Source organism: Ambystoma mexicanum, chromosome 9, assembly GCF_040938575.1.
Source record: "Ambystoma mexicanum isolate Mex_15411 chromosome 9, UKY_AmexF1_1, whole genome shotgun sequence".
In the NCBI taxonomy this organism is placed as follows: Eukaryota; Metazoa; Chordata; class Amphibia; order Caudata; family Ambystomatidae; genus Ambystoma; species Ambystoma mexicanum.
Genome location: NC_090931.1, coordinates 1,043,260,991 through 1,043,282,781, shown reverse-complemented (window position 1 = coordinate 1,043,282,781; position 21,791 = coordinate 1,043,260,991). Strand labels below are relative to the sequence as shown.

General features: G+C 45.7%; 1 protein-coding gene across 4 annotated transcripts in view; it reads right to left on the bottom strand.

The window, feature by feature from the left end:
- KCNH7 (potassium voltage-gated channel subfamily H member 7) overlaps positions 1–21,791 on the bottom strand; it is a 2,172,707-nt gene that overhangs the window by 956,902 nt on the left and 1,194,014 nt on the right. For 2 of the 4 annotated variants that reach the window (XM_069616315.1, XM_069616316.1), the window contains exons 6-7: positions 3,046–3,066; positions 2,569–2,592 (exon numbers count right to left, since the gene is read on the bottom strand). In XM_069616315.1, the coding sequence (XP_069472416.1) occupies positions 2,569–2,592; positions 3,046–3,066 (45 nt within the window). The remainder of the gene's footprint in view (positions 1–2,568; positions 2,593–3,045; positions 3,067–21,791) is intronic. The other 2 variants (XM_069616318.1, XM_069616317.1) reach the window with 2 other exon arrangements.

Sequence of the window (21,791 nt, the reverse complement as noted above, 5' to 3'; positions counted from 1 at the left end):
TTGCTGCAAAATGTGCACAACAAGTTTGGACTATTCGTTAATACCATTATTTGATTTACATAACCCTTGCATATATTTATTTAGATAAAACCATTAATAAAACAGGTTCATGGCATTCCCCAAACAAGCAAGCAGAGATAATAGCTTCCTTAAAGTTGATAAATGATCCTGTAAATGTAGATAGGCCAATTTCAAAGAATTATCATCCCCTCACAAGTAGCCCAGCAATGTAACCGCTGTTGTTGGTTGACTCATTGTAAACCTGCATTGTTGTTTGTGTACCGCACAACATGCAATTTGGAGGTGGCAGATTTTATATATTTGCTGAATCACTAAATAATCTTCAAAATTAGTTTGTTAAGGGGCTTTTTTTTCCAACCATCAGTCACTTCAATTGCTGTTAGGTGATTAAACCTGAGCTGCATACATGGGGCCAAATAGACCTATTTGGATGATAGACTAAATTGGGATGCCAGACAAATTGTCCTGGAAGAACTTTAGGCATTCTTGCTATGTCCCACTGGATACCATTGGGCCTGGTTTACAAAAGCGTTTTTTCAATGGGAAAATGGCTTTGAAAAAAGCTTTGTAAATCAGGCCCACAGCTGCTGTGGAGCTCCCTTTTATAACGCACAGCAAAATCCTAGGAAAAGAATGTAACTGTATATAGAGAACACTTTCTTTACACCTTATATTTTCTTTTAGCAAGGGGTAAGAAGTGGGTAAGCATGTATATTATGTACAAATAAATTAAGATATGGGCACAACAACATTCTGAAGATTAACAGCTTGTTAACCGTATGTGGCGGTTAGTAAATATAGCGGTGGCACATCTCGATAAGGTTACTCACCAACACTAGTACAAGTGGATGGGTTTCTGCTCCGCACATAACAGGATACAGGTCAGACCTACCACCATAAAAAGGCACACTGCAGTCTTGTTTTTATTTGGAATCTTCTAGGCACTGACAATATTTAATTATTAAAAACGTATTCAATGATTTAATGAGGGAAATTGACATGTTCATTTTTCCATCAATGTATTGACATGAAACATATTAAAAGGAGACAGCAAAATACTCAACTATGTTATAAACTTCACTACCATCCATGCTTATTAAATAGCATATATGAGAGGTGAACAGTAATGTCGGCCACTTATAATGTGTATCTAATGGTCACGACGTGCATATCATAGTACCTCGTGCACTGCATGCCATGCTAGCAATTTGATATGTCTGCCTTTAGTCTTGAACTTTGCAACATGCACATGAATTGAACAGGGCACACAGCAGATCTTCGCCGCTTCTGTAACACGATAATCATATTGCAACCAACTTGAATTCATAAAAAGTAAAATATAAAACGGATTCCATAAATATAAGTCCAGAAATATCGAATAACAGAAATATTGAGTCAAATATCTTAACTTGTGAAACACAATTTATCTGAAATATACCAAAAACACTGGTTTGAGGTTCAAAGATCCCTAAACTGCTCAATACTATTTTTAAATAAGGCATATAAGAAGTGAATTTTGGAATAACGTCTGCGTATGGTACAACCTTTATTTTTGATAGCGTACATGTACCTTTCTGCCACTGGATTCGGTACTTACACCTACACCATTTTACAAATTCCTACTCCTTTTGCTCAAAGTGTCCTTTATTAACCATAAGAAACCTTCTCATCTTTAAGTGGCTAAACATACAGCTACATTTCAAGGTGGTAGCCTAACCCGCTCTTACTCCCGTTATCCCACAAGCCCTCTACTCTCGACTCTTCACAGTTAAACTTAAAATTACCTTAAATGAGGGGGGTAGTGTACTCCCATTGGATACCCCGAGGGCCACACAATCTTTTTCCTGTCTTCCTTAAAATCTCCTTCATTATTCACAATTAGTTGACATGTCACTCCAAACTAAGATAGGTCAGCGGGTAGAGCACTCGCTGCTGTGATCTGTGGGTGAACTGCAGGTCGATGGTTCAAAACCCAGAAAGGTTGACTCAGCCTTTCATCCTTTCGAGGCCCATACAATGAGAACCAATTTATATTGAGTATGATAGTTGTATATAAAAAAGTCTACTTAAAGGAAAAAAAGCACTATATACGTGATAAGTTATTTTTAAATTAATGCACTGTCTAAAGATATTAAAATGCTATTTTAGACATTTTTATAACATATTTGTTTACTTATCTCTGTTTTAGAAACTCCTTCTTTCAATTGTTCTTATACATGACTCAATGTTTCTGCAATTCGTTGTATTTGAAACCCATGTACCATGCATCCAGATCATTGCACATTTGCAATTAAAATTGCAATGAACAGGTGTGTAAGATTTATGGAGATAACTGCCTGGCATTTCTTGCATCCGGAAAGTTTGGGTTGCTGGTTGAAAATGTCTGCCAGCAGAAGCTGCCTTTTCTCCTGCGGCAGTTTATGAGCATGGTGTCCAGTTCAAACTCATGCACATTTCCAAAGCATAGCGAGGCGTGCTATTGAGCGAGGAACTACAGCGCGACTCAGGCATGCACATTTGTGTTACTAAAATAAACTGAAACCATACCCCCTGCCATCCAGGATCGTGACACTATTTTCAAGGAGACAAAAGAGGGATACATGAAGAAAATCTGCCAACTAGCTCTTGCCTTGATATATTTGTCGTCTTTGTGCAGTGCCTTAATTGGTGTAGAATATTAAGACTAATAAGAAAAAGTTGTTCTCTAACTTTCTCTAGAGTAACACACTTTTAATTATTGCGACTTATTATTCTGCCGACGTTCAGAAGGGGAATCACATTCCATAGGTGTTTGTGTTAGTTATGACTTGCCCTCCTTCTGCCAATCAATTAGTTGTGTGGCAACAGCTTGGAGGAAGGTTAAGTGACTAAACGAATGGAGACACAGCAGTTCAGTGCTGGAACCGGGCACATAATTAGGTCAGCATGAGCACTTGGCATTATAAAATACATGCAGCAGGCAAGCTACCATGCCAGGCAGAGTGGCATCTAAGCGTCTACGAATGCATTGTGTCAGTACGTTACCTTTGATATTGCGACCATTGTCTGATTTTCAGCAGAATAAGAGCCAAAAAAGAAGAAATAAAAAGAAAACACTAAAAACTACATCAACAAAAAACAGAACATACTATAATCGCTTGACTATACATTTTTCACAGATTGTATAGCAACATGTATGTATGTTGTAGTCGCATAGATGACCAATGACGATGACATTGTCTTCATAATTGCAAGTGATAGCATTCAATACACATATACCTTGTTCAATGGCATAACATGAATAATGCAGAAGCATTTAGAGAAACACGATAGGGTGGCCTTGACAGTATTTGGCGTGCCAGCGGCTCCTGTCACCTTCAACTAGCCAAAATCAATGTGAATGCATGTATTTAAAAGCAGGATAGTGCATGGTGTGTACTGCTGCCTCATAGCATAGTAGGGCTTGGTTTGTGTGGCGGTGTTTCCTTCAAGCGTCATTTTCAAGAGGGCACGCACGCGCGAGCCAATGAGAGGGATCCGTTAACATTCGCAGTTGCTTTTATGTTGCACAAGATGTAATATGAACGATGGGAAGTTTCTTTTTTGTCAGAATTGGGTGAACATCAAGCCAGGGCTTCCAAAGGCTATCATTTTGCTTGGAGTGAATCAGGGAACTTGCAATGGCTTTTGGCCTAAAACGTAATCACGCGAATGCCGAAAATGACCGTGGGAAAGGCCTAATGCACATATTATCACAGTCTGCTAGAACCGGTTGTACATAATTTCACGAAACAGAAGCAATACAGATCATTTTGAAACAGGACATTCAAAGAGTAATAATATGTGTTACTTGTCACATACACTGCATGAGGGGGTGCTTTGAGGCACTATTAAGGCTTGGCAATTGCCCAGGGAACTGTTTCAGGTGTCCTCTATGGTTCAGCCGCCTGATCATGCATCACACTTCTCCGTTTCCACTGTCTGCCCCAATACCCTTCCAAGCTCCTGACTTTCTCTGAAAGATCAGTAGGACAATGGGTACTAAAACAAAGTACTCTGCCTTCCCCCTTCTGTGTGTAACTTCTGCTAGTGGCTGGAGGGTTAAGTAGATTAATAGTAACAATGATGCCCAAGTACATTAGGGGTCTACTGCACTTGCCGAGATACAGCAAGACGATAACTACTGATGATGTACACTGTGACAATGTCCCCTGCTTAGCCCTGGGCACATTTAGTGGGGTGACCCATGGGGGCCCAGCTGGGGGGTGGAGGGTCGGGGTGGAGTGCAGAGGATGCTTGTGCCCATCACAGAACAGGGATAGCAAATGAGGAAGTCATACAACCCCCTGCCCTATCTCAAAGAGGATAAAGCTCCCACTGGCCATACCTGAAATCCCCTTAACTCGGGAGTAGGCTCAGGCGGGATAATTACAATGACAGCCCCACATAAATTCCAGGGCACAGATGCAGACCCTCAAAAAGAGGCCATCCAAGGATAGAGCACAAGCGTATACAGGGTCAGAGACTCAGTCTAGCAGTGCAGTGTGGGTGCTTGCACCAGGAACTGCAGGGAGTTTGGAGAAGGCATGGGAGTCTCAAAGCTGCAGAGTACAGGATCAACATCCAAATCTGGGTCTGAAGCGCATGCCCAATCTGGAGAGGGGCATGGAGGAGGAGTGAGAGCCCAAGTGCAAGAGCTAACCCAGAGCGTAAGGTTTAGGAGTGATTTAGGAGATTGGTGGAGGAATTATCAAGAGCAAAAGGAGTTATACCTCAGGTGGGGTTGGGTGTAAGTGAACACCAAAAAGAATCACGAAAATCTGATCTCGAGAAAGGGGTAGGCGAAAGTGAATATCAGGAAGCGGTAACAGAACAATGATGTCATGAGGTGACAGAGGAAAGGAAATATTGGGAGGTGGAAATTGAAAGAGATCACTGGGAGGTAGTGGAACGCGAAAACCAGGCAGTTGTAGGAAAATGTGAACACCAGGAGGTGGAAGTGGAAAGTGAAAGGCAGTGGTAGAACAAAGTAAATAAATGGAGGCGGTTGGAGAAAGAGCAGACCAAGAAGTGAAAGAACGAGGTGAACATAAGAGGCTGACAGATGGAGATGGACAAGGGGGTACAGTGAGAAGGGCAGGGAATATAAGCAGATGGAGGCTGAATATCAGGAGATGTTAGTACGAGAGTTGTGTTGAATCGAGTGAATTCGTCACTTCTCCCAAATGGCAAGCCCCTTCCTGTGAGGATAAGGAGGTGAGCCCGCACTGCAACACCCTCCCTAGGAGTCAATGCAAGTGAGACCTCACCAGAAGAGACTCCCCCTTAAGGGACACAGACTCCCATTCCCATGATTTACTCCGTAAAGCTGTGCACACTGTTGCCTACATGAGATTCTCTAAAATACCAGAAACCTTTTTGAAATACCAAGACTGGAACGAAGGAACACCTATTAGATGCCATTATGTTATGGAAACAGAACATGTACCTTTAAATCGAAATATCCAATCTACTGGGACAAGTGCATTGGTTAGCATGCACTCTAGAAGCCACAGAGTGAGAAGGAAGAGCGAAGAGAGAGAGGAACAGATACGCAAGCCTGGGGAGGCCCCAAGCTGCATAACACCTGCAAAAGGCATAAGCCAGGTAGCCCGTGGGTTTCAAACTCACTCAATATCGAAGAGCGGGATGCCAGATCTACAGCGAACCTTACGCTCAAGAAGCTGACAGGGCAGGATCCAGGGGAAAGGCGGTGTCGTGACCATGACGGAGGATCCATCATGCGCTGCTGGCCCACAAACTAGCACCCATACATCTGCCAAATTAGACCCACAGGGTGTCCGGTCATGCAACAGAGCACCGAGACACCATGAGGAAATGAGAGACCGTGAGGAGGGAAACACCAACAGAGATAAGGCAGCAGTGGTCCATTATAACAGAGAAGGTCCCTGAGGAAGAGGGCTCACAAAGACGTTCTCCTTCAAAAGCAAAGGTAACAGGGAGAACGGGAAGCAAGGGAGGCCCAGAGGGATTCATTTATGTACTTATTTATTTATGCATTTGTGGAGCGCACCATGCCGAAAGGCATCCAGGTGCTGGTAACAGTGGTTACGGAAGGTGAAACTTAGCAGTACATACAAAGAAATCATGGATAGCAGGAACATAGTTACATTGTTTAGTCATATTTGCAGTCATGCCAACAGATTGGATAAGAATAAAGGTTTTGAGGAAAGAGCCAGGTTTTGTGAAAGTTACAGAATGTCCAGAATCACGGTTCTGCTCTTTGTGTTAGAGGTAGGGCATTCCAATGCTTAGCCGCCACCACTGGGAAAATGCAATGCCCTGCTCTCTGCAGTCTGAACATCGGTGTAGAGAGGAGGTGAGAGTGAGTAGACTGGGTAGGTCTGGTGGATTGTGGTCTGCAGAATTTGTGAGAGCATCTAGACGCAGTATTGGAGAGGCATTTGTGGGTTATGGTGAATGTTACGCTCACAAATGGGCAGACAATGTACTTTTTCTTCTGGCTAGTGATATGTGGTCTTTTTCAGGATGTTTAAGGCAGCTCTTAGTGCATTGTTCTGTATGATCTGTAACTTTCTGATATTGCTGGGAGTAGTTCCTGTGAAGAGAGCATTACAGTAGTCCAATCCGGAGACTATGAGGGCTCATGCGATTGTGACAGAGCTCTCCATGGAGACAAAACGTCTGATGGCGTTAATGAGTTTAGTGGTATATGCTGCAGTGGAGGCAATGACATTTACCTGTCTAGTTAGAGTTAGTGAGGAGTACAGATACACCCCCAGAGTTTTAACTTCTTTGGAGACTGGGATGGTGAGGCTGTCAATAATGAAGGACTTGCATACTCCATCATTATACCACACAAGCAACTCCTATCAGGAGAAGCCATGAGAAAGTTAATCTTGAAAAAAAGTACTCGAAATGTTGTGATACAAGAGAAAGAGTCAATGAAAATCTGAATACTGAGAGAAAAGAACAGTGGATAACAAAACCCTGGGAAAAGGGGAAAACAGCATACTTAAGTTTGAAAGCCCTGAAGTTAAAATGTTGTGATACAGGAGAAAGAAATACTGCAAATCTGAATGAAGGGAGACAAGAAGAGTGGATCATAATACCCTGAGAAGAGGGGAAAGTAACTTGATATTCTGTACAAGAATCACATAATACCAAAGACATAGAACATTATGAGACAGAGTCTAGAGGAACTAGACAATTGAACCATATACAAAGTCCAGTAGACCAAAACCAGATGAGCTATGATTGCCCAAGAGGGAAAGCCTACCAGAGCAATAGCACCTTCCACGGATACACTGAGACCAACAACCAGGGATAAAGATCTCATAAAAGACCACCAAAAGGTATTTCCAAAGAGAAGGGAAATCTCAATAGCCCATTGTCTTGGGAGGATAGCTCAGGGGCAACGTGCTCGCCTTGGAAGCAAGAAGACATGGAACAACACGTGTTCGATCCCCGGGTCCGATCCCCGGGTCTGCACTTGGAAACCTATGGGTATTAAGTGTGTTATAAATAACCTATCACATCATATAATTTGAAGAACTACAGAGACTGATCCAAGAGGTCACAAGAGACTATTTGAGGATTATGTATTACCAAGGATCCTAATACAGACTGGTACCAGAAGTACCCTCAAGAGAAGGGAGTCATTCTCCTGACTTAATTTACTTTTCATAGTGGTAGGGTCAGTTAGGGTAGTTTCGGATAGAAGAATTATTTTCTTCGGACATTCATGAGTGACTGATGAGCACCTTAGTTAGTGACATAGGTAGGGACTACCCATAGAAATAGGGAAAGTTAGGCCTTATAGTGTTACTTTAATAATATATCATCTACCATGCCCTCAGAGAGTCTGTGTCCTTTTTCTAACTTGCCACAGAGCTCAGGAATTGGCAGGTGGAGCTGGAGCAGGCTAGGAAGTTGAAGGAAAATCCAGAGCTGAAGGACATGAGTGGGAGGGAGCAATCCAATTGTACTGAAAATAATCAGAGAGAGGAGGTAAAGAACCAAGAGGGAGATAGCACAAAAGTAGATAGTGGGAAAATGGGAGTAGTAAAAAAGGCGAACATTTGAAAGGTAGAACAAAGAGGAGAATTCCAGGTTGAGGTTGTGGCAGACACAGGCCTTTTGTTTGGAGAGTAGGTTAGGAAGTGAGAGACTCGCAAAGGGGCCAAGAAGGAGTAGGGAATGCAACCTCACAAAAGGTGTGGTAAAGCAGTAGGCCAGAATAGAAAAAAAAACGTACTTTTGTGAGGAGTTGATAAGGGACATGGACAGATTAAGCGAGAGGACTAGGATGCATTTGAGGGGTCAGGTGGGCCAAAAGAATAGATGGGTGGGTCTAGGGGTCTGGATAACCCAAATAAAAGACAGGAGCAGAGTGAGAGAGCAAGACCCAGAGAATATTCAACTGGAAACTTGAGACAAACAGACATGGCAAACAACTAGTGGCCATTCTGCAGTACAATCCCTGTTCTTAACTAAAGATGTGCACATTCACAAACAACGGGCACTGGATATTTATAAGGAAGTAGCTTTACTTTGGTTTTGTGTCTGCGTTCCAATACATAGTCATCAGAATATCACCTCATGACAACTCATCATACTCTAACTCTGATAATGCATGATGCCATGCATGACCCTCCACTGACTCTCATTATAATCATGGTCCCACACATTCTCCTTCTATTGTTTGATCCAAACAATGACCTCAGAAACAGTTCAAACTAGCTTCCACCATGTTCTCTTAATTTTAAATTCTGGAAACGTACAATAGTTATTATTGGAATGAATGGCTTTTTTATAATGCAGTTGGTGTGGACAATAAGATCGTTCACAATTGTTTCACAGTGTGAGCTTGTGAAACTTGCATTTAGCAATGCCTCTGGCAGTGTTAAACCTTTACTTTCAGCTCACATTAACAAGGGTGAGTCAAAGAGCATGGTAAAGAGTTGCCACACTCTAAAAACACAATTGACAGGATCTACAGCAATTCAATACTATAGCCATTTATGCACACTAAATCTCCATGTCCAATTCCTTACACCACCAAAATGTGTGTCTACCATTACTAAATGGAGGGCATGGAGCAATCCCAGAAAAGTGGTTTGTACCCAACTTATTTCTATATGTTAATTTGTTTTTCTAGAATTATAATGGAGTCCTTGTGACAAAATGACTTTGCAGGAGCACAAGTCTGAGTAGTGGGTAAAACGCCAACTCTGATCCCACACTTCTACAAAACAACAGTGATCCCAATCACAAAGGTAAAAAAGGCGCAGCTAAGAGATATACTTCCTTTGCCTTTTTTGGTTACGTGGGAGAAGGGAAGGTTATACTCTCAGAAGGGGTGTGAATGTGTAGCAAACCAAACGACAAAAGTACAACAGTCCCAAATAAAAGGATGTCCAATTAAGGTTCTATACAAATAATACAAATATATATATACTTTAATCAAAAACACCAATGTACAACCAACTATTAAATACACTATCACAGCCCCACCCATGTAAGGAAAGACACAGACATGTAGAATGCAACGATGAAAGCACTCTCTGTATTGGGGAGGAAAAAATGCAATAAAGTACCACAGTGTTAAAAAGGGATATGCTTTTTGGTGAAAAAGGGGCAAAAAGGGGCTTTGTGAATTTCTAGAGTCCCAACAAGTGGACCAGGGGGACTGCAGCCATTCTACAGTACCTTATTCAATTTGTGGCAGTTCATCTACATGGAACCAGGCTTCTTATTGTTCTGTGAGTGGATCAAATCAGGTTCGTTGTGGAGAGTCATATAGGTCCAAGTGGTGAGTGGGCATCGAGTTGGTTCTTTCTTTTTTCTACTTTCTTACATGGTAACGTTCTTTCGATGGGATGTTCCCCCAACGTATTCCACATCTATGACAGTAATCACCACAGCAGTGCTGCTTCGGAAAAGTTTTCTGCGTCCTGCGTCGATGACGTTGATACGCTGTCCCTCGAGGGCCTCCGTCGAGCGCCGACATCACCGGATGTTATATGTAGGACGCACGACGCACGTAGCCTCAGTTGTAGCTTTTTCCCAGAACTTGTGGCACCAATCTTCTGCCAGTATGACTACATAAAGCCTTGCGGAAACGTAAGCTGCAATCGCATAAGAAATTCTGTAGAGGGGCAGGCTGGGAGGGTGCGATGTGCAATACGTCAGAGGAACATCCCATCAAAAGAACGTTACCAGGTAAGAAAGTAACTTGTTCTTTGAGGGGATTGTGTCCTCCGACGTATTACATATCTATTACAGACTCCCAAAGCAGTACCAACATATGGCGGTGGGAAAAGAATTTAGAATTTTAGAATGCCCAATCAAATTGCAGAATAGAGGACCGCCTTACCAAAGGTCAAATCTTGCCCTTGTATAGAATACAGGGAGTAGTGTTTTACAAATGTTTTACAAAAGTGTTTTACATGTGGCTGCTTCACAAATATTACAAATGGGAACCCCCCTATGCAGAGCAGTGGAGGCAGACACACCCCTAGTAGAATGAGCCCATAAGCCCACCGGAGGGTCCTTACCCGCCAGAGGGTAGCATTCAGAAATTGTCAAGATGATCCAACGGGACAAGGTCTGCTTAGAAACAGCTTGACCTAAACACCTTCCAGCGTATCCTACAAATAGCTGATTGTCCACTCTGACCCGGGACATGCGTGAGATGTAGAAACTTAAAGCTCTCCTAGGATCCAACCTATGGAGCCTCTCCTCTTCCTAACCAGGATGCGGAGGAGGATAGAACGCCGGAAGAATGACCTTCTGGCTCAAATGAAATTCCGACATACCCTTCAGAAGAAAAGAAGGATGAACCCGAAGGACAACCCTGTCCTTATGGAACACCGTGAAAGGTGGCTTGGCGGATAGTGCCTGCAACTCACTCACTCTGCGAGCGGAAGAAACGGCAACTAAAAATACAGTCATAAAGGACAACATGTCTCAATGGACAAGAATGTAAGGGCTCAAACGAAGCTCCCATCAGGAATTTTAAAACTAAGTTCAAATCCCAAACGGGCACCTGGAAAGGTGACGGAGGAAACACATTTGTTAGCCCTTTCAGAAACTGAGAAATCAAAGGAATCTTAAAATAACAACACTCCTCAGACGAGCACTTAAATATGGACAGCACCGCCAGGTAACCCTTAATGGTACCCACTTGCAGGCCCTTGTGGGCTAAAGAAAGCAAAAAAAGACAGAACCACAGGAATTGAACACTGAAAAGGATCCACATTCTGTACCCTGCACCAGTCGCAGAACTTTCTCCAACGGCAACGGTACAAGAATTTTGTTGCTGGCCTTCTTGCCGAGAGCAACACCTCCATCACGTCTAAAGGGAGGTCCCAATCCTTATACCTCAGCCTTTCAGATGCCAAGCATGAAGGCTGAGAGACTTCTGGATGGAGAATCCAACCCCCCTCCAGTGAGAGCAGATTGTCTCGGTAGGGAAGACGGCGTGGAGGGCAGATGGACATGTTGAGAAGGTCCAGGTACCACGCTCTCCTGGCCCATGTCAGAGCAGTGAGGATCATTCGGGAACCGAATCTCCGTAACCTCTGCAACACTTGCAGAATGACGGGGACTGGAGGAAACGCGTACAGCAATGGGAAGGACCACTCCACTATCAACAAGTCCCCTAAGGCTCCTCTTGGAGGAAATTCCCGCAAGCAGAATCATTCGCACTTCCGGTTGACACTGGTGGCTAAGAGATCCACTTGTGGGGTCCCCCAAAGGGCGAAGATCTCCAAAAGAACTTCCTGAGCCAGCTCCCACTCGTGAGAGCCCGTGCTCTGCTTGCTCAGAGCGTCCGCCACCTCGTTTTCGTCTCCGGCCAGATGAACTGCTGAGATCAAAGTTTCTTGCTGGATGGCCCAGAACCAGAGCTGCATTGCCTATCTGCACAGTGGGAGAGACCCTGCCCCCCCATTTTTGTTGAGGTAGTGCATGGCCACTGGATTGTCTGTCAGAATCAGGACATTCTTCCCAAGTAGAGACAGGAGAAAACTGCCCTCAGCTCCAACAGATTGATATGGAGTCTGGACTCCGACGGAGACCAACGACCGCTGACTCAACTCATTGGCATGAGCTCCCCACCCCATGAGGGATGCGTCCGTCACGATTGTCACCTCTGGCCAGGGTAGCCAAAATGGAGCCCCCTTCATCAGATTGCCTTCGACGGCCCACCACAGAAGATCCTGGGCAACCGAGGGCAGCACCTGAATGGGATTCGACATCCTGCCGGAGGACTGTGACCACTGCATCTTGAGAGCCCACTGCAGAGATCTCATCCACAGCCTGGCCTCTGGCACCAGTAGAATGCAGGATGCCATGAGGCCGAGCAACCTCAAGAACTCGAATCCCGGGAGACTCTGGGCATGTTGAAACTTGTCCATCATCTGCAGAATGTGATGAGCCTTCACCTGGGGAGGTGAACACTGCCCCAGGGATGTGTCAAGCACTGCTCCGATGTACTGGAGCCGCTGGGTAGGTGTCAAGTGGGACTTCTTTAAGTTGGGGGAGAAGCCCAGCCTGTGAAGGGAGTGGCAGGTGACTGACAGATGATCCAGGACCTGCTCGGGAGAGCGCGCCCTGATCAACCAATCGTCCAGGTAGGGGTAAACATGAATCCCCCCTTTCCTGAGATACGTTGCCACCACCACCATTAGCTTGGTGAAGACCCTCGGGGCAGAGGTCAATCCAAACGGCAGGACCCGAAACTGAAAATGCGAGTCGACAACCGCGAACCTCAGATACTTCCTGGGATGAATTGGAAAGTAAGCATCCTTGAGGTCGAGAGACACCAACCAGTCCATGATGGGTCTCAATCCCCCGTCTTCGTTCGGGGTAAAAAAATATGGGGAATACCATCCCTTGTTCCTCTCCGCTACACGCCTTTCTCCTGTAGGGATTTGATTGACTGTGCAAGGAGCGGATCCGGACTCTTCAAAGAAAGATTCCCTGGTGGATTGTTGTGAGGCCTCTGCCGGAAAGGAAGACAGTAGCCGTGGGCTATGATCTCCAGAACCCACACATCTGAAGTAATGGCATGCCATTCTACAAGATGCTGCGCTAGCCTTCCCCCAACTGGGGAACCATGGGACATGGCCTCATGACTGAGCAGAAGCGGCTGCGGCAGTGCCTGAGGGCAAAGAGGCAACTGCCAGCACGGCTTTGGCACCTTGAGTACCTTGTTTTCCACCTCTGGTACTCCTACGATGGCACCTTTGACTGGCAGCCCCCCTCGATCTACCAAAGGGAGAGTAGTATCGAAAGGAACCTCCCCTCCATTGCTGTCCCCTAGGATGAAAAGGCGGAGATTGATGTACTGCAGCGCTCAATGACTTCGCTGCAGTTTTGGAGGTCTGCAACCTCTCAAGGCTCTTGTCAGCCTTGCTGCCAAAAAGATGGACACCATCAAAGGGCATGTTGAGAAGCCGGGACTGTACATCAGGAGCAAATCCCGACTTCCGTAACCACGCAAACCTGCGCATCACGGTGCTAGCCGCCATGGACCGGCTGACACAGACTGCCACGTCCAGACTCGACTCAACGGATTCACACATGGCATCCTTGCCATCCTGAACGAGGGCAAGAAAACTATCCCGTTCCTCCCCTATGTTCAGCCGCCAAAGATACACAGTTCCACAGAGTGTGAGTGAGTCCTGCCAAGGCACAAACTGAGTTGGCTGCCTTAAAAGCCATACCCGCAGATGAAAACACTTTCTTTGCCCAACCGTCAAAGCATGTGTTGTCCCTATCTGGAGGGATGGTAGGGTATGCAGCCTGCTTTGCTGGGGCCGTAGCTGCCTGCACCACCAAACTCTCCGGAGTGGGGTGCGTAGACAAGTAGCAGGGGTTGCCACTGGCTGGACGGTATTTTTTCTGTAGCGACTTATTCACTGCTGGGAGACTCTCGGGAGCAGTCCAAACCGCTGCCACCCTTCTATGTAAGGCCATATGGAATGGCAGCACCGGGTCAGTGGGTGGACCTTGGTCCAAAATATCTGTCAGGTCATCCTGCGGAAAATTCACAGGTGGAGCAGACGACCCCACGTACTCCATCACCCTTCACATGAGACACCTGTACGACGACTCAGCATGTGTACCAGGCTCAGGCCTGCCAAACTCAACCTCCGGAGAGGTGTCCAGACCACTGGCGTCATGTAAGAATTGATGCAGGTGTTCCATCTGGCTATGACCCGATAACAGGTCATCAGGGACCTCAGGAGGAACAAACCCCTCCACATCTGACCCTTCATCCACCTCCGAGATGTAATCCAGAGGTTGGAATAAATCCCTGAATGAGGGTACAGAAAAAGGCTCAAACACAGGCCTCACTGATTTACTCAGGGCTTTCCTCAGGGTTTCCACCGGTCTCCAGGGCACCTCCGATAAAGACTCCTCAAAAGGCTTTGAGGACGTCAAGCGAGGCACTGATGGCTATAACAACGGTATCGAGGCTGGAGCCCCGAGCGTGTCCTTCGATGGCCTCGGTGCCGATGGTGTAGATGCCTTCTTAGAAGCCCTCACAGGCTCCAATGGTCTTAAGGGCGATGAGGACCGGGACCTGCAGCGGGCATGGCTAGAGCAATCTACCTTGTCCAATCGGGACCTCGACGGCTCCCGATGATCGTGCCGACCGCCCGAGCCCGAAGGCGTGTGAGCGGTGGCCCTTGCGTGTTCCTTGCCAGCTTCTCTTGAAGGCGCGGATGGAACGGAGCCCTGTGATTCGAAAATCACCATCATCCCATTCTGCCGGAGATGAATGCTTGTTGGGACAAGCTACCTGCCGTCTGGCGGAGTCCTCGGACGAGGACAGGGAAGGTGAGGGCACTTCCGAGAGTGCCTAGAATAGGCAGAGGAATGGCGGGAATCACTCTGGGACCGAGACCCCCTGGACTTACGCTGATGAGGAGAGTCACCCCTCGAATTGTCGGTTGAAAGCCCCGCAGATTTCGACTTACGGGGTTTGGAAACCCTACCTACAGATAACTTCTTCTTCTGCTCCCGCAAGGCCTTCAACGTCAAAGACTGCCATTCAGTGCAGTCATCAGTGGCGTGGTCCTCACCAAGGCACCACAGGCATACATCGTGTGGGTACGTAAGCGACATCTTGGAACTGCAGTCGTGGCACTTTTTGAAGCCCGACCTTGGGGTAGAAGAAGACGAAGACATAATTCTCACAAAAAACCAAGTATGAAGAACCAATTCAACAGAACCGCAGCGCGCCGAAATTCCGAAGCGAACACTTTCGCGGAAAAAATGGAACTGAGGCTGTGGGCGTTGTGCGTCCTACATATGACATCCGGTGACATCGGTGCTCGTCGGAGGTCCTCGAGGGACAACGTATCAGCGTCATCGATGCAGAACGCAGATGCCAAAAATGTTTCCGAAGCAGCACAGCTGTGGTGATTACTGTCATAGATGTGCAATAAGTCAGAGGACACAATCCCCTCGAAAACACCTTCAGTGGTCCTTTACCTCCAGTGAGGCCATGGGTACCTGTGTAGCTGGCAAAGAGGAATATCTTGCTACAGACACAGGATACCCCCAATGTGCCCTGGGGGGTTTTAGGGAGCAGAGATTACCTCTGCTTTGGAACACTCAATCTTCACCTCACTGGTGGAGGTATTTGCAGAGGACTGCACTCCCAAAGAAATTCACATTAGTTCTTCCTTGAGGTCTGGATGGTCCAGAAGTGAGTCAAAGAATGTTTGGGAGACCCATCTTTTATAGGTAAAAGTCCACACGGGATTGGACTTATGCAAGTCTGCTTTAAGGGGCAAATCCATGTCCTTCTGAGAAGTGGTCTGTGCCTTCTTGCATCATACTCAAAGTGCTATGTCCTAAAGGAACTGTATGAGACAGGAAGGATTGACAGGTCCAAGAGAGACAAGATGGTGGAATCCTTTGCCAAATCTGCTGAGCATCCTCTACCTACACTAACTGTGCCCCATTCACAAACCCATATCAAGAAAGGCCCTTTGGTGTGAAATGCCCTGTTGTGAGGCTAGTCCTTTTGTTTAGGGTGAGCCCTTTGATTCCCTTTTCCCAGGACAGATCATGCTGATGGGCTGTCCTGTTGGTGAGAGTTGTTACCTGACCTCAGAAAGGATGAAACGTGAGGAAAGGATTTCAGTCACTTGTCCTGCTGTCTGGCAGAGGCAGGCTGTTGGACTAGAATACAAACAGCCCTTCCACAGCTGTCTTGGACTCACAGTGTTGACATGCGTATGATTCAAACATGTGGCTTCAATAATTATGTTATTTACCAGCCACCATACCCTAAAATCAGGGATGTTTTATGTTTGAAGATTAAACTGCCACCAGGATAGTAATTCCTCACACATATCTAGTTTTTGAACATAGATTCAGATTTAAATGCAACCTCTACAGTTCAGTGATGTGGCTGTCACAGCAGCTGTGAAAAGGTTTCATGTGACCTTTGAACCTGCTACTGGGGAGGAGGTACTGAAGATCAGGAGAGTGATGCAGTAGGGCACATGTGTCACTATGCTATTGACCTGAAGCTTAATGAAAGGGGTCTGGTTAGAAGACCACCTTTTCTGAGATTGAATTACTACATAATTCTATTATTTGATACAAATCAAAAAAGCCAGGGCATCTACACCCTTCCCAGATGGCATTTCCTGACAGACCTTCAGTAGTGAGAGGGTAAACGGCCTACCCAATTTCTTTTTAACTTTATATTTAGCATAGAATGTCAGCCATTGGTAGTCATGTCAGGAAGTATATTTTCTTGCAGTTCCTTAGATGTATGTTCACTAATATTTTGTGATTCAATTGGGCTTCATGTTTGAGCCATTTTTCAATATTTACAATTCTGCAAAATGGTTCAGGCACATCAAAGTAAAATCCAAATCAATTTCAAATAGCTGTACTCACTTTCCTAATTTTGTGGTGCATCACAGTAGGATTGTTGATGTGCTGGTGTCAGGTTGGGTTAAGGATGAGATAATTCAGTTAGACTAACATGTATCAGAAAATTCAATGACTTGTGTGTGAACCCAGAAATGGCAGTACATTCAGCATCAGATCTAGAGTTGTACGATTTCTCAAGCGGATCAGTATGTGTGGTTTAACACAGACATCAGACTTTTTATATTGGTCCAACCAAAGGAAATCCATGTCCCTATCACTTTCCAGTCTCAGCTGTTTGTGGGTGTGCACATCTATAGATTAGTACAGGATTGGTGCTCTGAAATCGATACTGACTGTATTTCTGCAATTGGAAATGAACAGGGTAAGTATAATCCTTTCAGATACTGATATTAGTAGCTGTATTGTACCATATTCTGTGACATACAACACAGAGAGACAGACTGACACACACAAACGTGCATAAATACGGTACAGACTGACAAATAAAATGACAGAATTGATGCCTTTCTAGACAGTTACCAAATGCTGTAGGTTGTATTTTTCTCTAACGCTCTATACTAGTATTTCAATGGGTGTTACAGACACCTTCCTTCCATGAATGTGAACACGATTTTAAGTAAAGTGAGGACTGGGTGCCTGGTGTGTTAACCCAGGTAGCTAGGGAAAATACACATAAGGGACTCGTAGATTCCTTGTGGTAATACGGAGTATGATCCACTGGTAACTGTGTGCTAGCTTTGAGGACTGGTTAAGGAAATAAGGGGAACCAGATAACTTTTCATGAAGTAGAACAATGTTCATTATTAAAACAACACATTTGGAAACGAAAACATAAAGCAAAAAAACATTAAAAAGTTAAAATGCACAAACACACATTATTAATTCAATCGACACTGTAGGCCAGGCAAAGCTCCTGAAGAGAATGCAATATAGTCATATGACAAACATTTGAGAATATGAGATGAGGACCACATTTTAGAATATGTGACAGATGACAACTGAGGAACTCTTTAGAAAAGATAATGGCAGTGTCTTGAAATGTTGAGAGTCATTTAACAATATACAGTTGAGGATTGCCTGACAGTTATTTAATACCAGATATCTGTGTTGTTTCAAGGTTTCACATAAGACACAACAAATGTTATGGAGGACAACAGGTGCTAAACATAAACTGGCAAGATGCTTCAAGCTGTTCATCTCTAGCTGCACAGGTTCAAGTCTTTTATTTTGGTAATATTGGATGGTAAATGATCTGAACACTTTTGGAAACGTGTTTAGTAATAAAGGTCCTGCTTCTGGTGTGCATGCTACATCCTTTAATTCAGGCACTGTTGTGCAGACCTTTCACATTTAGTCTGGTAAATCAAATAGTATAGAGCTATTAGTCATGTGTGAGTCTCCATATGATGTATTGAACCTTTAGTGATAATATATGGGAAAATGTGCTCCCTACCCTACAGTATAGGGATGTTGCAAGTCACTGGCCAAATAGAGGAACGAGGTCGAACTCCAAGGTGACTTGCAATATCCTTTTTTAGTTTGGGCTCTTAGGTGACACTGAAAGTGCTACCTTTAAGGCAAAACTATTGTCATTAACAAAACAAGAAGAACTTTAACATAAGAGCTTCAAATATGGGCTTTGATTGAGGGTCTGTAATGCTTTTCAATGGAGATGACATTTGCGGAGGGGGAGGGATAGACACTGTATCTGGTGTTGTTTGGTTATGCATGCCCTCCCATTCCCTGCCCTTAGCCATGCTACTCCCACCCATTCCTGCCCATCTCTGAACTCTTTGAGCTCTGAGCTCTTCCATGGAGGCTGCCACCTTGGATGACTGTCTCTAAAGAAGCTCTCTGGAAACAAGCTAAAACTAGTGGCCATCTTTGAAAGGGAAAGATACCACGCATCTTCCTGTACTTGTGTTACCCCCTAGGTACAACCACCTGACCTGTGTCTTCCACAATGATCAGAGGGGTGCCTCCTCCCATTTATTCTTTTAACATCACGGCCAGCTGTTGATCACTAATTTCTTTAGTGATAGTGACTATGCAGTATTTTTTTTAGATCTCTACGTTTTTAAAATCAAGTTTTAAGCACTATGACATATTTTTTAACTCCAATAAAAAGGGGGGTAGGGGCAAAGTAAGTGTTACTCGTCAGAGTGACTAACATACTCCTAGTCCCTAGGGAAAGTCAGAAGCCAGAGGAGACCACCGAAATCACCCATGAGTCTGTGAACCGTGAGCTCCAAGCTTTACTCTGCAGGGCCAGCCTGCCCCAGACTAGGGTGCTGTGGACCTGAGAAGAACGTTTGTTGCTTTTTTGGGTCTGAGGCAGATGACTGAGAGTGAGACTGAAAAAAGGCCTTGTATGAAGACTTCTGGTGTATGTTGGCTGGTTGACCTGTCCGGTTGCCTGGATCGGCGGTCCTGGAAACACCAGAAACCACCAAAGTATCAACCTCTTGCTGATCGAGAGTGGCCCTGTGAGAAGGTTTTTAGCCACTGGGCTGATGAGAATGGCCAGGGACTTGGTTGTCTGTGAGCTGCTCTTCTTTTTATTGAGTTCCTCGTCCGTGGAGGAGTGGAACAAGTTGCCGCCCTTGAAGGGTAGGTCTACGATCCTGTCCTGAACATCAGGATTGAATCTGGTTGCCTTGAGCCATGCCGTCCTTCTCATGTCAGTTGCCACACAGATAGCCCTGCCCATAATATCTATGTGCAACATCGTGGACTCCATGATGGTGTCCTGTGCCACAAATTTCACTTCTGCGCGTCCCGCCTTGAAAGAGGCTTGTTTGTCAGCCGGGATATCCGGCAAGAAATCTGCTATCTCTCTCCACAGCAATTAGTTAGCCGCTGCCAGGATGGTACAAAAAAGGTAGCAGGCGCCCCTCTCTAAATAGAACATGGCATGATAACCTGTTCTGTGGTTTTTTGTCAGGATGGTTTCGGCATTGGCTTGCCTGAGGTGAAGTCCCGCATTTTAGTAGACCTTCTTCCTGAAAGTCTTCAGCATTTTCTCTTCCTTGCCCAGCAAAGCTGAAGTTGCGGTGCGCGTGGTGCAGGTCTGGGGCTTAGCATTCATAGATGCTGCCGCAATGACTGAAGACAGTGGCTGGGGGTGCACTGGCAAGAGCAGAGTGTCTCCCTCCACCTGCCTGAACTTTGCGTCCAAAACATTTTATTTGTTGGCTTAGTGGAGTGGGGCTTGAGCCATCCCTTCTTCGCAAGGGCCTCCACATCCTTCTGTAAAGCGATGCCAGATCTGGATCCTGATTTAATGGTGAGCACTTCTGCCAGTACCCCTGACTCTGGCAGCTTCCTCTGTGGCTGAGGAATGCCCAGGTAATCGGCTAACTCATTGTTCCTATCATGTTCCATCTCATCAGTGTCTTGTTGGTCACCTGTGTTAGAAGGGGCTCCTGGGTCCGCAGGTGTTAGTTCTGCCACTGGAGAAGGCCCAGGCGCTGGAGCTGGAGGTGTAGGCGCTGCTACCGGAATTACTGGGGAATGAGCAATGACGGTGGTAGAGGTAAAGGCTGCACAGGTACCGACAGGGGTGGTGGTGTGAGAGGCAGCATCTCCTGGATCATGCCCTTGAGGATGTTCCCCATCTGTGGGTACTGCATGAGGGTCAAGAATTTGTCAAAGAAATGATCCTCGCAAGCGGGCTGGGTGCGATCCTGCACTGGTGCCAGCTGTGGTGGAGTAAAGGCCTGCTGTCTGCTCCCTCCTTGCAAGTACATGCCCTCGTGGTATCTTGGCTGACCCGAGAAAGTCGGATGTGACATGGTCCAAGTGACTGGAGTCATAGGACCCCAATCTGCCCGGGCCACAGGCGTGTGCCTTTGCGGTGCACCATGTTGGGGGGCGGCTTCTGTCCTGGGTGCCATCTTGTCTGCATGTGTGGCCCTTTTCTCAATGCCTCCCGCACATGTCACTGGGAATGACGTGGGACTGGGCACGGCCTGCATGTCTGGATGCATCAGCATTGCCCCTCCCTGCACCTCAGGCATGGGCCTGGTAGGCAATTGGCCCTCAGCCATGAGGCCGGTAGTATTGTCTGTCTGCGTGCAGGCACCCCCTCCAGTGTGTGCCCGGTAGTAGAGCTAGGCCCCTCGGGATGTGTCCCAGTACCAGAGCCCATAGGCCGACAGTGGAACCAGTAGGGCCCTTAGACCCCTCAGCCATTACGCCAGTAGCTACAAGAGCCTCGGTGTCCTTGCTGCCGGTGCAAGAGTCTGACTGAACACTCCCCTCAGTAGGCTTCCCAGGGAAGGAGTCGCCACTGCAGGGTTCTTTTGAGAAGAGTGTGCTTACCTTCTTGGTCTTCCTGCGTACTGTAAGAAACCCATGGTGGCAACAGTAAAGACAGACACAAGTGATCACAGTTCAAGGGTGTTTATTAAACTGTATAAATGGGTGTGAACATTTCCTAATCTAAACCTAAATCTAAGATGGGAAAAAGCTACGAACATAAATAGAACTTTAAAAAAATTATAAGCCAGTCCTAGTGGTGTTTTGTCATATAAAACAGCTCTATACTAAAAAAAAAAATATATTGCCAATCCTTACCGCTAAGTTACAAAATAGTGTGGGATAAGGTTCACCAGAAAAGAAAGAAGTGTTCACAAAATGATGTCAGGATGGTATAACTGAGGTCTCCCCTCCCCACGTTTTATAGCACAGGACAAGACGGGACTCTCGAGCACAGCACACTCCTTGGCTTCTTCAGCACGAGCTTTCAGTGTTTTTCCAAATTATCAGGTCCTTCTGTGGCCAAGTCTCTTTTACACCAAGTCTCTTGGCTCAGAGGGCCTTATTTACTTCAAACA